The 16,538-nt window shown below is 32.6% G+C and overlaps 1 protein-coding gene across 21 annotated transcripts in view; it reads right to left on the bottom strand.

The window, feature by feature from the left end:
* Positions 1-16,538, bottom strand: part of NBEA (neurobeachin) — a 644,629-nt gene that overhangs the window by 491,719 nt on the left and 136,372 nt on the right. For 20 of the 21 annotated variants that reach the window (XR_014819172.1, XR_014819171.1, XM_021065197.2 and 17 more), the window contains exon 11: positions 7,107-7,215. Coding sequence is in view for 19 of the 21 variants with exons in the window: in XM_021065197.2 (XP_020920856.2) it covers positions 7,107-7,215 (109 nt within the window). In the remaining 2 variants the exon portion in view is untranslated. Of the gene's footprint in view, positions 1-7,106; positions 7,216-9,478; positions 9,585-16,538 lie in introns of all 21 variants that reach the window. The other variant, XM_084981460.1, reaches the window with a different exon arrangement.

Here is a 16,538-nt window from a genome sequence, read left to right as displayed (position 1 = left end):
ATTTCTTTGAGCCAGTTTGCCATGCACAACCCCCAACTGTTTCAGCTGCTTTCTCTATCGCGCTCCTTCAACTCCATCTCCCTCACGTCCACTTCCTTCACCTCAAGGTAAAGCTCAATCCATTTCATTTAGTGATTCAGAAAATGCGCATGTTGAGCACTTACTATTTGCCAGGTACTGTGAAAAGAACAAAACTGAAGAAAAAAAATAAAAACAAAAACAAGTCCCGCATCCTTGTAGAACTTACCTACTAAGTGAAGACAGGAGCATAAAATAAATTAAAAGGTAAGATATGTAACATCTTGTTAAAATACAACAAGGATATGAAAAGAACATGAACTGGGCAGAAAAATCTGTGGAACAATGGTTAAAAGACGTTTTACTGAGAAGGTGATATTTAACTAGTTTTAAGTATGACAGGCTAGCAATGATTTTGTATTAGTGTATTTGATAAAATATCAATGGTAAGTGAATCAGCAACAGCCCTACAATATTTAAACTGAGCCTCAGAGCATAAGTTTACATGAAAATTTCATTATAGAGGAAATGATCCTAGCAAATAACTATTATTTTTAAAAAAAAAGGGCAGGGGGACAAAAAAAAACCAAATATTTAAGTTTAAAAGAGCAGATTAGGCACTCATTTTAAAGAAACTTTAATGAAAAACAATACTTTTAAATTCTAAAATATTTTATTCATGGATAAGGGAATAAAATTAAAGTAAGAGAGAAATGTTTATGTAAAGCTTCAGCCAGCTCCTTCACTAGTTATAATTTCACATAGCTTAACTTATACATTCTATTTTTATTGTAATGATGATTTCAAGAACATTATCTGATATATTAAACTTTTATGCTTAAAAATCTGTTTCTATATAAATAGCCCTCGTATCAACCTTTAGTCCATAAAAATTGCCATGTGTTAAAAAGAACACCAAAGTGATATAAAATTAGATTGACCATTATGAACATATTCATTTGAAGAAGTAATTCATAATCCGGAAAAAAGTTTTTTAACTTTCCCTATTTTATTAAAGTTATGCCAGAAGCATCATATGAGGCCTCCCACATTACTGAAAAAAAAAAGTCAAATTTTTTTCACAGCTCTTAATGCTGCTAGGTAACAATATTTAACTCTAAAATTGATCTTCAGGAAACATTTTCCTAAAATTGTGTTTTTGTGAGTTCCCTGACGGCTCAGTGGGTTAAGGATCTGGCACTGTCACTGCTGTGGCCTGGGTTAATGCTGTGGTGAAGGTTTGATCCCTGGCCCAGGAACTTCCACATGCCACAGGCACAGCCAAAAAAAAAATTTTTTTTAAATAAAATAGTTTATTTTTTTACTGGCCCACTCAAAATACTACCAGATATAAAAAGAATGTTCTCTTCAATAGCATGTTACCTTTACCTATAAGTATGTAGCACTTATTCCTTTTGTCTTGAACTACTGTTAGTTATTCACATATCTTTCCTGATATAAAAAGGATACTACCTTATTCATCTTTTATCTGTCTGATGCCTGCATAAGTCCTCAGTAAATGTTTAACTGAATTCATGTCAAATTCAAAAACACACTATGAATAGAACAGATAAAACAGATTAAAAGAGGATGAAAGGATGATATTCAACTCTGTTTTAATGTGCTTACTTTGATTTGATTGCTTTAAAATATTTTTAATTTGGTATTTGCTTTCATTTTCTCTAGTAAAGATATTATAAAAAGAGACTTATACTTGGACAATTTGTAGTTATGAATCTATAAAATGCCAGCTCTGAAATTTAAACTATATGACATTACTTTTATGTGGTAAGTGAATACACAATGGGCAAGAAGTTTTATGTGAAGTAGGACTAAATAAACATATTTGGAAGTAGAATCTAAGAAGCTAGATAAAGCAATTGTATAATAACATCTACACCTGAAGTAATTAAAGCAAATAGGAGTGATGGATATTATAGAGAAAAATTGCTGTTCAGAAAAAAAGAGGTCTTTTTCACACTTAGAGCAGCCCATAATGGAATGGATTGCTAGAATTTTTCATGTTTATTACAGAAACCATTCTCTCTCTGTATATATAGAACATGTTTATGCATCACATAAATTGTGGGAAATTATTTTAATTAGTAGAGATATAAAGTAGCTGATCTTCATTATCCATTTTGCTCCTCTCCAGATACCAAGATTGAGCTCTGAATAGCCTAATCCACTGTAAATCACTTCTGCCTGCCGTTGTTGGGCAGAGGCAGATAGATAATGATTAGTTGAGAGACCCAGCATCAAAGTTATATGAAAATAACTGGTTCAAAGTAGGCTAAAACCTAAGCTGATCAATCAAATTGGAGGGAAAGATCCTGTCCAATAATTGGGAGAAAGGAACTTTCTCTCCATCTAGATGGAAAAACTCAGAGTACCAAGTACGCCTGGCAACTTCATATGAGCACAAAGAAAAGTAGCTATAGCAGAGCAGAGATACAAAAAAAACAAACAAACTGAGTCTCTGATGACAAAATTGATATTCAGACAACCAAACCCTACGTCCAACTCCCTAGATATGTTTTGCTGGCTGTACTGATCCACTTTCCAAACTTCCCCAGCCTATTTCCGTGCTTGGGAGATGCCCTTGTCTCCTGTCTTTCAGTTGGGTTTAACTAGATAGAGATTCTAGCAGGAAATAAAGGATTGGAAGAAAATGAAGTCTGGGGTATTCATTTCCCTGGCTTCACACTTTGGGGTCAATATACTATATTCCTTTATTAAAGACCACACTCTAGTTAGATACACTTCTCCTGTAGTAACCATAACTTTTTATTTGAGTTATGCTACACACTCCTCTGATCTCTTCAAATTTTGCTGATTTCCCTTAATAATGCTCACAATTTTTTGAAAGAGCCTTGCAATAAACTATTCAATAACCAAGTTTTAGTGTAGCGTCTACTTCCTACCAGGACTATGACTGATAAGCCACACAGTGCTGGACTTTCAGTTACATTAGCAAGCTTACTTCCTTAATGTTTAAGCTTTCTGAATCAAAGGGGTTTTGTTCGTTTCTTTTTTATGGCCACATCCATGGCATATGGAAGTGCTTGGGTGAGAGATGGAATCTGAGGCTCAGCTGTGACAACGGTGGATCCTCTAACCCACTGAGCAGGCCAGGAATAGAACCTGTGCCTCCTCAGGGACCCTAGGCTCTGCAGCTGGATTCTTAACCTACTGCACCACAGCAGGAATTCCTGAAAAAAAAATTTTAATCAAGCAGAACAAGAAAATAACCTCTAAGTTTCCTTCAAACTCATATTTTGGCAAAACAAAAATACCTTAAAAGTTTTTCATGAAAGAGTCTAAATATGATGAATAAGAAGGTCTCTCATTAGACTACATTCTTCAATAACTAACTTACATCTTCTAAGGAGATAAAGCTAAGTTACAGTTAACTATTAACTGGTTACTAGTTGATGATATAATAAAAATGGAACATTTTTATCTATAGTATTCATCTGGCAGATGACTATTTAAAAATAAAACATGTGAACATTAATCTGAGAAAAATGAAAATACTTTCTTTTTATGTAGTCAGATAAATATGCAAGTACTTTTCATTTCTTTAATTCAATTCAGCAAATATTTATTAAGGCAGCCACACTTTTAGGTGCTAAAGATAAGGTAAGAAAAAAAAATAAGGTAAGAAAAAAAAAGGTTGTCACTGCTTTCATGAAACTGAGGCCTACATTCTAGCAGAAGGCGGCAAAAAATAAACAAGTACAGAAAATGTCAGATTGGTGCTATAAAAAAAGAAAATTAGCAGGGTAGGGAGAGTCATTGATGGTTATCAAAAGAGTACTATTCTAGTGAGAGTAATCAGAGATGACTTTTCTGATAAGTTGTCATAAGCAAAATCCTGAATGAAGTGTAGAATAAAGTCATGTGGATATCTACAGAAAGAACAGTCAAAAGCAAAGGGAAAAGAAAATGCAAAAGTCCTGAGATGAGCGCATGTGTACCGTTTCAATTTTTAAGGGAAAGGTCTGCAAAGAGGGCTTTATACAGTCAGTACAAAGCTGACTGCAACACAGAAAGAAAGAATGAGAATGGTGAGAAACAATGTCACCAGAAGTACAAATTTATTTTGAGAAGGATGGACTAGTGCGATTTGGAAAATTTTAAAAGGACTACTCTGACTGCAAGTGAAAAATGGACTGTGGGTACCTAGGGAAAGATGATACTGGTGTGAATAGATGCAATGAATGAGTATGGAAAGGAGTAGACCGGTATGTAGGAACTAATCACTGATTCTGAATGTTTTAATACTAAAGCAAAGATAATTTTCTGCCAGTCTAGATTTAGCATGTGAAAAGTAAGTCAAAAAGAATTAACATTTTTGGTATGAACTACTTGTGAAAGGTAATGCTAGTAACTAAGAGAAGACTAAAAAACAAAAGATTTGAGAGGAAGATCAAAGGTAACAGTTTCGCTAATTTTGAACTGTTAAGCTTATTAAACATTTAAGTGGAGCCAAACACAGAGACTAAAACTAAAAGGAGATGTTACAGTTGAAAATAGACATTTGAGAGTGATTAGTATTTACAGAATGAGGAAAGCTAAGGGAATGCCGAACTCAAACAGAGTAAAGTGTAAACAGAAAAGTAAAAAGGTTTCCAGAATCAAATGCCAGGACACCAATTTCTAAATCATCTCTGTAATAAACATTTCATAAAGAAATATGAAAATAGCCAATAAGTAAATGAGAAGATGATTAACAACATTAGATATTACAGAAATGCAAATACAAAATAATAAACCATTTGACACCCACCAGGAAGAAGAGAGTAAAAAAAAAAAAAAAAAGAAAGCGGGTAATAACAAGGGTTGCCAAGGATGTGAAAAGACTGGAAACTTCATACACTGCTAATGGGAATGTAAAATGATGGAGCCACTTTGGAAAGCAGCCTGGCAGTTTATCAAATGGTTAAACCTAGAGTTAAAATAGGACCCAAGAGAAATAAAAACAAATATCCACACAAGAACTTGTATAGGAACTAAGAGCTAAAGACAGAAACAACACAAATGTCTACGGACAGGTTAAACAAAATGCAACATATGCACACAATACAATATCATTCAGCTTTAAAAGGGAATGAACATCTGCTTCATGTGACAGCATGAATTACATAAACTTTATGCTAAGTAAAGTAAGTCAGATTCAAATGGACAACTATTATATGATTCCACTTATACCTAGAATACTCAAAATCATAGAGACAAAAGTACATTACAAGTTGCCTAAGAGTGGGGTTCTTGGAAGGAAATAGAAAAGTTGGCAAAGGACTTAAGTGCTTTACAGAAGAGAAAAAAATGCATTTTCAATAAACGGATATGAAAATATGTCTAATCTTTTTTTTTTTTTTTTTTTCAGGGCCGCACCCGTGGCATATGGAAGTTCCCAGGCTAGGGGTCGAATCGGAGCTATAGCTGCCAGCCTACACCACAGCAACACCATATCCCAGTCGTGTCTGCAACCTACACCACAGCTCATGGCAGCGCTGGATCCTTAACCCACTGAGCAAAGCCACAGATCGAACCCAAGTCCTCGTGGATACTAGCCGGGTTCATTACCACTGAGCCACAATGGGAACTCCAAAATATGTCCAATCTTATTCAAAATCTAAAAAATGCAAATTAAAAACACATAAAAATATTTTTATACCTAATAAATTGACAGCATGATTTTAAGAATACCAATTATGAGAAAGAAGAAAAATGTAATGTTTTTTATTTGATTTACAGACCTTTCAAATTTCTAATTTTAAGCTAAGATTTAAGTGTGAAAGAATGCTCACTTTAAAATTATCCTAGTAAATTCTCATAAACAGATGAAAAGTATATTCAAGAGGTAGCTCCTGACAACAATCTTGTCATACACAGTAGTGTTACAAAGATATTTAATAATATCTAATTTATGTAAAATATAATTTAACATAAATGTTTAAGTGATTCTTAATATTCTAGATAAAGGAAAATATTTTCCATGATTAAAAAAAATCAAATATCCTTAATGAAAATTTTTATGTTACTGAAAAAATTATCTCAATAAAGAAATGCTGCCTATAATCAATCTATTTAATAATCTACCTCTCCTCTATGACTAATCCTTTAAGAAAGAAAAGTACTTGTTTCAAAGGGAACACAGTTTGGAAGAACTTTAAATACAGAAAAACCCGAGGTTAAGAAAATTATTTCCATAAGTCCCCTGAATACTATTTCGCGAGGGAAAAATAAGTTTATTCCTCTTAGTTGAGGTCTCACCTCTGTTATTTCTTACACAGTTCTATATATAGAGAAACCGAATGTTAGATTTAATTGATAAGAAAAGGTCTGGAAGCTAATGATGGTGATAAATATTTCTTAAGGAAAAATATTATTTATGACATCCCAGTTTACTTGAGGGACGCCACATGATACAACCAAACCCTTGTGGGACCATAATCAGAAAATCAGCACTCATTACCATAATAGTCTATTTGTGACTAAAGCAAAGAAGGTCATTTAAAAAAACACCACAAATGACACAAGATGGGAAAAAGTAAATCCACCTAATTTGTATTATTTACACTATGTATTGATTACAAAAGATGCTTTAAATATTCAAATATATTAAAAGCAGGAACAAAGCAAAATACAATGTTTCTGTGCTACAAAATATGCATTTTTTTACCTTATAACTGTATAATAAAGCAAAAACGGTAAATCCATTTAAACTAAAATTGATGAAATTTGTAAGAAGCTTAGTTTGAATGTAAAAATAGCAAAGACACAATCGGAAAAAAGAATTAAAATAATTCTAATTTCAAATAAAAGTAGAGAAAATAATTTCTCCTTAGTTTCTGTTTTTACACAAAATGTCTTAATTATATAGACTTCTAACACACAACTTAGTTCAATGTCTACACATATGTCAAAGTGCATAATATAAAGATGTTAGCGAATGGACCAATAACATATCCTCTGCACAGTCAATGGAAAGAGAAACCATAGAAAAAAATATAAATAGTGATTGTCAGTTGTCCATCTGTGAAAGCTACCCAATAAAATCATCAATACATATCACTTACCTTTTCAAGTAAGTAGCCAATGACTAAAAAGCCTTTTCCACCCAGCATCTGTTCTTGCATGGCTACTGAACTTTTAAGTAGTTCAACCAGGAATGCCAAAAGAGTAGCACTGCATGTAAAGTACAGATAATTCCATTATATAATCATCAACTTTTGACCATAAACATAGTATTCCACTTTTGTATTTTATTATTCCAAAAGGGTAACAAGCATATTCAAATCTAATCTCTATTTTTCTATTATATCTTACATTATGCAAGAATACCTTTTCTCACAAGCATGAGAAAATTAGTTTTCTTTCTTTAAAATTAAACATTATATAGAAACATAGCTGTGGAGTTTTTTTTTTAGCATTCCAAGATAAAACATCAAAGTTTATCTTTACACATATGTATTTCCTGCTTCAACAAAATCTAACATAAGGAACACACCCACAAATACTGCAGTTCTCTGTAACACTTTATCATAATACTCATCTGAAAAACATGCTATTTTAGAGAAGTATAACTATGTACACAATATTTCTTTGGAAAAATAGGCCTATTTTTTTAAAATAAGCTTTTCGTTTAGACCAATTCTTCAAAAACAACTTATATACATTTAAATATCCAGAAACATGTGCGATGTATTACTTATACCTATATATGCCCTCAGGAAAGTTTATGAGAGCAAAGAAAATAAGATGACTTATGTATACTGAAATAAAAAGTGGTAATTAATTACACGATGTAGACACAAACACATAAAAGCACCCAAAGATATGTGCCAAAGATAAATCACTTGATATGCATATGGAACAAAGGAAGAAACAAAAGGAAAATCAATGACTGCACTAAGTTAAGCTTGGTTAATGTATTACTTCACAAAACTACAATAAAACAATTTTCAACCAGCAGCATTTATACATGATAGCATTCCTAATTAGTAAAGTATATATTTCTTCATTGTATATGCTTACTGCAGTTTATAACAATAAATGACTTTAAGCCAGACTTTATCAACAATTAAAATATCTATTTACACTGCTTTACACTGTACCCCAAATTATCTATTTACATTCACATAAACTTCTAAATATATTTTAAATGCTAAAAAAACTTCTTTCTTCTTAAAATTAAGGACTTTGGTAATGAGGAAAACTTGAAATTTATTTAGGTTCAAAATTAAAGTTATTCTGTTTTCTGGATTAATCCTAGCTCTTCAGGTTTCAATAGGATTCACAACACAATTCTCTGATAAGGCAGCTATTCTTGTTCAAACCAGAAATATTCTCATAAAAAGAATCAACAGCAAAAATAGCATCATTATTATCATTATAAAAATTAAGATTAATGGATTACATGATATCACCTAGAAAAAATTATAGTATATCTGTAAATAAAGTACTTCATTACAAGAAATTAAAACTCAGTTATATTAACTGGCCCTCTATCTTTAAACCACAAAAAACCCCAGTAAACTAGTACTGCAAATCAATGATACTCTTCTACTTTGTCCTAAAGTCAAAGACAGACATTTACAAGAAAAAGACAACTACCAAGGAATGTCTTGGGATTTTTTTTAAATGTTTCTGTAAAAAAGAACAGCTATTAAGCAATCTACTCTATTTTACATGAATTGTATCAATAGTCAAAGCCACTTCACAAGTTAACTGCTAAGGACAATTACGCATAATACGTCTGCCTAAGTGTTTGAAAAGAATAGAGAAAACTACCGCATAGAGATTACACAACTTCCTAATTTGTTCATGGAATTCTTACCTATACCTAAATTAGTGATTTAGGGGGAAAGATGACTAAGACTCCTAACATCCCTGCCAAAAAGAAAGACTAGAAATGCCTCTCTACATAGGGTCCCTATGGTCCATGAAAAAAAAAAAAATGCAAAAAAGCATTTCTTACGATAAATCACCCTCCTAAATAAAACCATACAAAATTACAAAGATGCCATGGTTTTTTTTATTTTACATAAGGACTACTCTTTCTCAAAAGTCTATCTAATGAATTAACTCAAACTTCTAAACATAGTGGAGTTCTATTACAAAATCAGGACTACTCTTTCTCAAACATCTAATTAACTCAGACTTGTAAACACAGAGGGGTTCTATTACAAAATCAGAAAATTATCATTCCAAAATATTAATATACAATTATCCATATAATGTTAATTTCACTTCAACTTTAACAAGTGAAAAGTCAAATGCATTTGCTAACAAAATATTTTTAATTTATACCTAAAACCCAATGCAATAGCAATACTACATCTTTTAAAAAAATCTTTAAAAATAAGTATATTTGACATGGTGGACTTAATAGTAAATAGTTGGCCATCTTCGAAGAGGTACATTTTCAAACATAATTTAACAAACTTACCAGTAACTAAAATGCATCGGATTGCTGCAGGGCTCACAATAAACTTGCAAAATTCTGTGTACTGCCATACAAAATTTCTCTCCATTCTTGCCTATTTCCAACTCCCCTAGATACAAAGGCAAATATAAAGGATACTTCAGCCCATTCCTATATCTCCTACATACCACTTCCTGTCTAGACACATCAGTTCATCTGCAGAGGATCTAAATATATAGGATAAACCAAAAATCAAGTATCTGTGTCAGCCAAAACTGGTATACACAACATAGAACATTCTCTTGAAAAGTATAGCAATACCTAGAAACATATTTTCACAGGAAAATTTTACTGGATAGACAAAAAAGTATTTAAATTTTATCTCAAAGTAAAATTGCTAAACTTTTCAATAGACAGTACTGTAATATATGTTTGGCAAGTAGCAATTCTACTCTAGGAATGGAAAAGGGTTTTTAATCCTGTCTCCTTTTAAGGAACATGATGCTATTAATCTATCTGTAGGGTTACTTCTTCAAATAATTACTATCTTCTGATTCTTAATAAGCTTCAATTAAATTAGGAAATAATATTTACTTTAAATATCATGCTAATAAAGGGTTAGGACTTAAGAAAAATGAAGGAAGTAATATAACAATACTTCTAATGACTTAGCATATTTATTTTCTTGCTAGAGCTTTCTGGTCCATGTTATTAAAGAATTATCACAAAGTTCTTGGCCCACAAATACCTGGTAATATTAAATAACTATCTATGAACATGACTCATGTTTGTTCCTAATGAAAAAATATGTACTGTATTTAGAATCCATTAAAATTTATGGAAATATAGATTTTGACTTGATTTTCTCTATTTCAATGTTCAATATTTTTAAAAAAGTAACTAACGTAGATAACTCATGTAATGTGATCCCAAAAGTTTTGTTATCTTTGAGTATTTTATTATTTAAAGACATAATTTATCATAAAGATAGAACTAATTTAAAACTAAAATGATTAAGATACAACCTAAGTTCAGTTCAAAGGCAGTTGTTACAGTACTGGCTTTTCAGGGTTTTTCTGTACTGAAATAATCAAAGCACCTCAGCTAGATGGGCTATTTAAATGTATTAAGAATAACGGAATTAATAATGTAAAAATTAAAGATCCCCTCTAAAATTCAACACATCTCTCACATAAAGGTGTTTTTAATCCCTTCAGAAACACTACAGGCAAAAAAAAAAAAAAAAAAAAAATTTTTTTTAGAATAAATTCTCAGGTAGATTAAGTTCCAATAAGTTTTAAAGTACCAGTAAAAGGGGAAAAACCTTTTGACTTTTTCATAAAGTCTCATCTCTTAGGAAGCCTAATTTAGTATGAAGAAATACTGATATCTTGCAAAAGATGACCAAAATATGTAAAATATCTAATACCATAATTTCTATGCTAGTTCTTTCACTATAAAATTCCTCAAAGATGAGAGTGATCATAGCAGGAATAAAACTGTAAAAGAAATCAACTCAAGTCCATACCCAAGATAATTTCACACGACGTAAGTAATTTCCAGTAACACACACACAAAAAATCTCACAATAAATTAGAAGAGTTAAATTCCTTCACAGTTCAAGTTAGAAAAGTCCAAACCAAAAGTTTCTAACTCCAGGTACATTTGTCAGTCACTTTTAGACAATGTATTCCTGAATATGATATCTCAAAAGACCACTGCCTAACTGCCTACCTACGCAATAAACCCTAATACAAGAAACTGTCACATTCATCAGTTCAGACATCAAGTGGAGATACATGCCGAAATAAGTAAAACACATTCATCTGCAGAGTCAAATAAGAAAAACAGTGAAATGCAGTACAATAAAAATGTGAGGACAGATGAAATACACTGGGTAGCACATGAAATCACTAAGCCTCCCTTAGCCATGAAATCGCTCCTCAGTAACCTCTGCCTTTTCTTTCAGCCTGATAAGGAGACAAGCAGCCTCATAATTGAATGGCTACCACTGTCACAGCTATTTAAGAACATTCTTCAAAGGCCCTCTTAAAAGTTAGGCTGTTACACTTTTTAACCTTCCTTCATCTGGTAACAGATTTTAATCTTTACGTCTCATCAGCCTACTTTATTTCTGACAAAATACATTATAGCAAAAAATCAGACATTTATAAAATTTGATTGAAATACGTCTTATGATGAAGTTTAAAAATTTGTACATGTAAAGGAATTAATTCCAGACCTCTTATAGTATTAGTATATAATAATTAGGAGTAGTTCCATAGTTTGACAACCAAACAGCCTTTTGATCAGCTTTATTCATAATTCTCTTTACATAACCAATACATATTTATTAAAAGCCTCCAACGTAAAAGAAGTAATTCTCAAAGCCTACTAGTTTAAAAGTTAACCCCAACCAACAAACACTCGCTTACAATGCTCTAAATGTCCTAGGCCCTTTAAAAAGCTTTCTGGAAGTGGCAGCACCACTATAGTAACCATGTAAAATCTACTGATAAATGAGTACTTTACAAATTTAATGATATAACTGCTTGAGGCCTAAGAAGTTCAAAGTTTCAAAGAACAAACAGGTTATAATGACAAATAGGTTATCTTAACTATATATGTATACTCAAGAACAAAACATGCATAGCAGAGAGGCCAGCCAGTCCCCGGGTGCTGGCTCTACTTTCAGTCAAGCCCCAGACTATTTCATAGAAGCAAGATTAAAAGTATAACCTATAAGTGACGAAGGTGCCAAATAAATAAGTATTAAAATAGGTAGCTACACCATAGAAAAATGAAATATTTACTTGATACTTAGGCTTTACCTATGCCAAGGAAATTGCTATCCTTTTCATAATGAATTTCATTTAAAAATGATCATGCAATAAAACCAACTTCTTTATTTCATTTGTGTTTGTGTGTGTATAATTCTGGAAATGTTAGATATTTAGATTTGTATAAACCCACTATAGTCAAGATACAGATGAGGTCCACCACACACACACACACACACACACACACACACACACACACTCATTTATCCTATCCATTCACACTTTTTTAATTTTCAATTTTATTTACATTCATTTTAATTTTTAGTTTTTGATTGAAGTATAGTAGATTTACAATGCTATGTTAGTTTCAGGTATACAGAAAACTGATTCGGTTATACACATACATACATCTGTTCTTTCTTAGATACGTTCCCATTTAAGTTACTACAGAATACTGAGTAGAGCTCCTTTTGCTATTACAGTAGGTCCTTGTTGATTATCTGTTTTATATACAGTACATCTCTTTATACTTTTACAGTCACACTCTCCCAACAGCCAAAACAAACTTGGGTAAATACCTCTCTCTCATATGGATGTATTTTTGACTTTTTGAGTATGTCATAGAGATAGAATCATATAGTAGTTAATTTTCTTAATAAGTCCTCCTTGACCTCAAAAAGCTGTCTCTGAAATTCTCCAAGTAGCTGCATATGTCAAGAGTTTTTCTTTTAATTTCTGAATAGTACTCCATTATGTGAATAGACTACTAGAGTTTGGACACATTTGAGTTGTATCTAGTTTACAGCAACTGTGAATAGGATTACTACAAACATTCACATAAACGTATGAACATTTGTAATTCATATCTCACAAACCCAAACCCAAAAGGAAAAAGGCTGAATTATATAAGTGTATGCCTAATTTTATGACAAACTGCCAGAACTGTACCACCTGGCAATCCTACCAGTAACATGTTCTAGTTGCTCCTCATCCTTGCCAGTACTTTACACCGTGAGTATTTTTAATTTGGCCATTCTAATAAGTGTGTACTTGCATCTCATAATGTTTAAAGTATATTGCTTAATGATGAACGTCTTTTCACGTGATATTCTGACATCCTTATACCCACTTTTGAAAAATGTCTGCTCAAGGCTTTTGACCATTTTTAAAAACTGGATTTTATGCTTTCTTACTACCAATACTTGAGAGTTTTAAATATACTCTTGATATAAATCATTTGTCAAATCAGTTATTTTCTACATGTACCATAAATCTGTATCATGTCTTTTTATGTCTTTGCAGAAGAAAAGGTTTTAACTTTGATGAAGCCAATGTCAAATTTATCAAATTTTTCTTTTAAGCAGAAGACTTCTAGCGTCATGTCTAAAATGGCTTTGCCTAGCCTAGATCACAAAGATTCTCTCCTATGTTTTCTTCTGAAAGTTCTATAGCTTTATATTTTACATTTACAGTTGCTATTTGACTTAATTTTTAATAAGGTATGAGAGGTTGAGGTTTATTTTTAGCATAAAAATTGCTGATGAAATCAATGTCCTAAATAAAATTATGATATGATGTGTTCACGTATAAGAAGACTCAACATAGTAAAAATGTCATTAAATTGATCTATAGATTTCACACAATAGCAGAGAAAATTGTGGCTGAATTTGTTGATATGGACAAAGTCTATGAACTTTATTTGGAAAGACAAAGTAACCTGGATAGCTAAAATGATTCTGAAAAAAATGGAGTTGGAGGAATTATACTTACCTGACTTTAAGACAATATAAAGCTACAATAAAGAAGATGGCATGGTATTAGCCAAGTGACAGACACATGTTATCAGTGGAAAAGAGTCCAGAAATAGCCACATACAAATATCGACAATTGATTTTTGACAAAAGTGAAAAAGCAATGTAAGGGTAGAAAAACAGTTCTATGCATCAGTAATTTATACATTTCAGGATACAGATCCAGTACAGGTCTCGAAAATATATAAATTTTTGAAAGTATTTTAAAGGTATTTTTAATTTGGTTTCTTACTATACATTGCTAATACAGAAACATAATTTTTGTGTGAGAATCTTGTATCTTGCAAAATTTCTAAACTTGTGCTAGAGTTCTGTGTGCTAATTTCTTAAAAATGTTTTAAATAGACAACCATGTAATGTATGGAAAGGGACAGTTCTATTTTTTCCTTTCCAATCTGTATGACTTTAGTTTCTTTATCTTGCCTTATTACATTGGCCAGGACCTCTGATTTGGATCAGATCCATGCACATATAGCTCAGGGATGAATTCATACATAATTCTACAGTTACCTTCCCAAGTTCTTTCCTTTCTGTGATTTCTCTGATAACTTTCAGTTCTGGGGTCCTCTTTATGAGTTTTGCTGTCAAAAGGTTAGGCCTTCAGTTTATTCACTCTGCTGTGCGCTTCAACAATTCTACCCACATCCAGGGCAAACCAAAAATAAGAAAGATAAAACAAAGCAATGAAAAGATTCCTGGTTCTGAACTTAAGGAGCCACCAGTTCATTCTACCAAATAAAAACCTGAACAGACTGAAAAACTGATAATTCTTCTAAGAGAAGGGAGAACAAGGGAAAACCAATACCCTCAAGATTGGAGAGATGGATAAGAAACTACAGGGAGTCATTAGTTATCAGAGCAGAGACGCCCAAGTGGTGAGTTCCATGCAAACCAGTGCATAGGTAGAAAAACTTGACCTATAATTGATGAATTGCTGAAAGCTCAGTGTTTATACAGCTCCCACAGTCTCAGAGAGGCCCCCACATTTATTACAAGATTTATCCCTGGAAACTCAACAAGGTTCCTGTAGTACATATCAGAAGAAAATTCTCTCAGGCTTCCAGAAAGTGAAGGGAAAGGAACCATTTTTAAATACACCAGAGCACTCTATTCTTAATAGGGCCTGCCCTCAGGAGAAATGAGTTAACCAAGCATAGCCTGCTGAGATATTATGAAAGCCTAACTCACCTAGGAAGGCAAAGTCCAACTGCTGCTAGCTCTAGTCATCTTTTCCTACAAAAGTGGGTTGAATAGAACCAAAAAACACTCATGAAGCCCACAGTCCAGAGGCACAGGATCACCAAAAGACTAAGATGTAATCACAGGACTACAGGATGCCTCCTCTCCCGGATGCTTCATCACCACATTACTAAGGGACAACTTACAGCACTTCCTTTAACCAGGTGCATCATGTCTGACTATCAAGAAAAAATTACAAGGCACCCCAAAATGCAAAAATTATCTTTGAAAAGACAATGAAAGAATAAAATCCAGACATGGTTGGAATGTTGTAAGTAACAGACAAGAAATTTAAAACTATGATTAATATGCTAAGGGTTCTAATGAATAAAATAGACAGCATGAGAAAATAAATGGACAACATAAGCAAAGAGATGGAAATCTTTATAAAGAAAGGAAAAGAAAGGCTAGCAATAAACATTGTCACAGAAATGAAGAATGCCTTTGATGGGCTTATTAGTAATAAACTGGACAAGGCTGAGGAAAAATCACTTCACCTAGAGAAGATATCAACAGACTCCCCAAAAACCCAAAACCAGAGAGAACAAAGATTAAAAAGAGAACAAAGAAAATTCCCGAAGGAAGCCAGAAGGAAGAAAACAATCTTACCTATAGCAGGAAAAAGGTAAGAATTATATCCAACTTCTCCTCAGAAACCATGCAAGCAAGAATAGAATGGAGTGAAACATTTAAACATTGAGAGGAAAAAAAAAATCAACCTCACATTCTGTACCCTGCAAAATTATTCTTCAAAAGTGAAGGAGAAATAAAGACTTTCTCAAACAAAATTTGAGTAAATGTGTTTCAAATAGACATGCCTTACAAAAAAACAAGCAAACATCAAATAAAAACCTATCAAAAATGCTAAAAGAAATCCTTTAAGAGAAGGAAAATAATATAGATCAGAAACACAGATCTACATATAGGAAGAAGACTAAAGAAGGAACAGTGAAGAGAGTGCCTTTCATACAAAATCAGCCTTTTCCAGAATGGCGAACACGGTTTGACTGTGTTCCTAGCTGGTTAAGTTCACTAAAAGCCTCTAGGTTACACAAATTTGGCAACTCAGTGGCTCTATAAGCCTAAATATACCAGAAGCCTATTTGGGAAAAAGGCAATGGTTGCTTTCTTGTGGAATCCACCATTGGCTACTGATCTTTCAGTGAGAGGCAAACAATTTGCAAGTAGGAAGCTAGAAGCCTCTCTCGTCTGTGCCATTTGCAATCTTGTTATCATGAGGGTATCAGCCGAGCT

Source organism: Sus scrofa, chromosome 11 (assembly GCF_054392235.1).
Source record: "Sus scrofa isolate SSC_HxYL_T2T_F1_AM1 chromosome 11, Sscrofa_HxYL_maternal_Yorkshire_Landrace_v2.0, whole genome shotgun sequence".
Lineage (NCBI taxonomy): Eukaryota > Metazoa > Chordata > Mammalia > Artiodactyla > Suidae > Sus > Sus scrofa.
The sequence above is the reverse complement of the archived record's forward strand: the minus strand, read 5'-3'. Positions and strand labels throughout refer to the sequence as shown.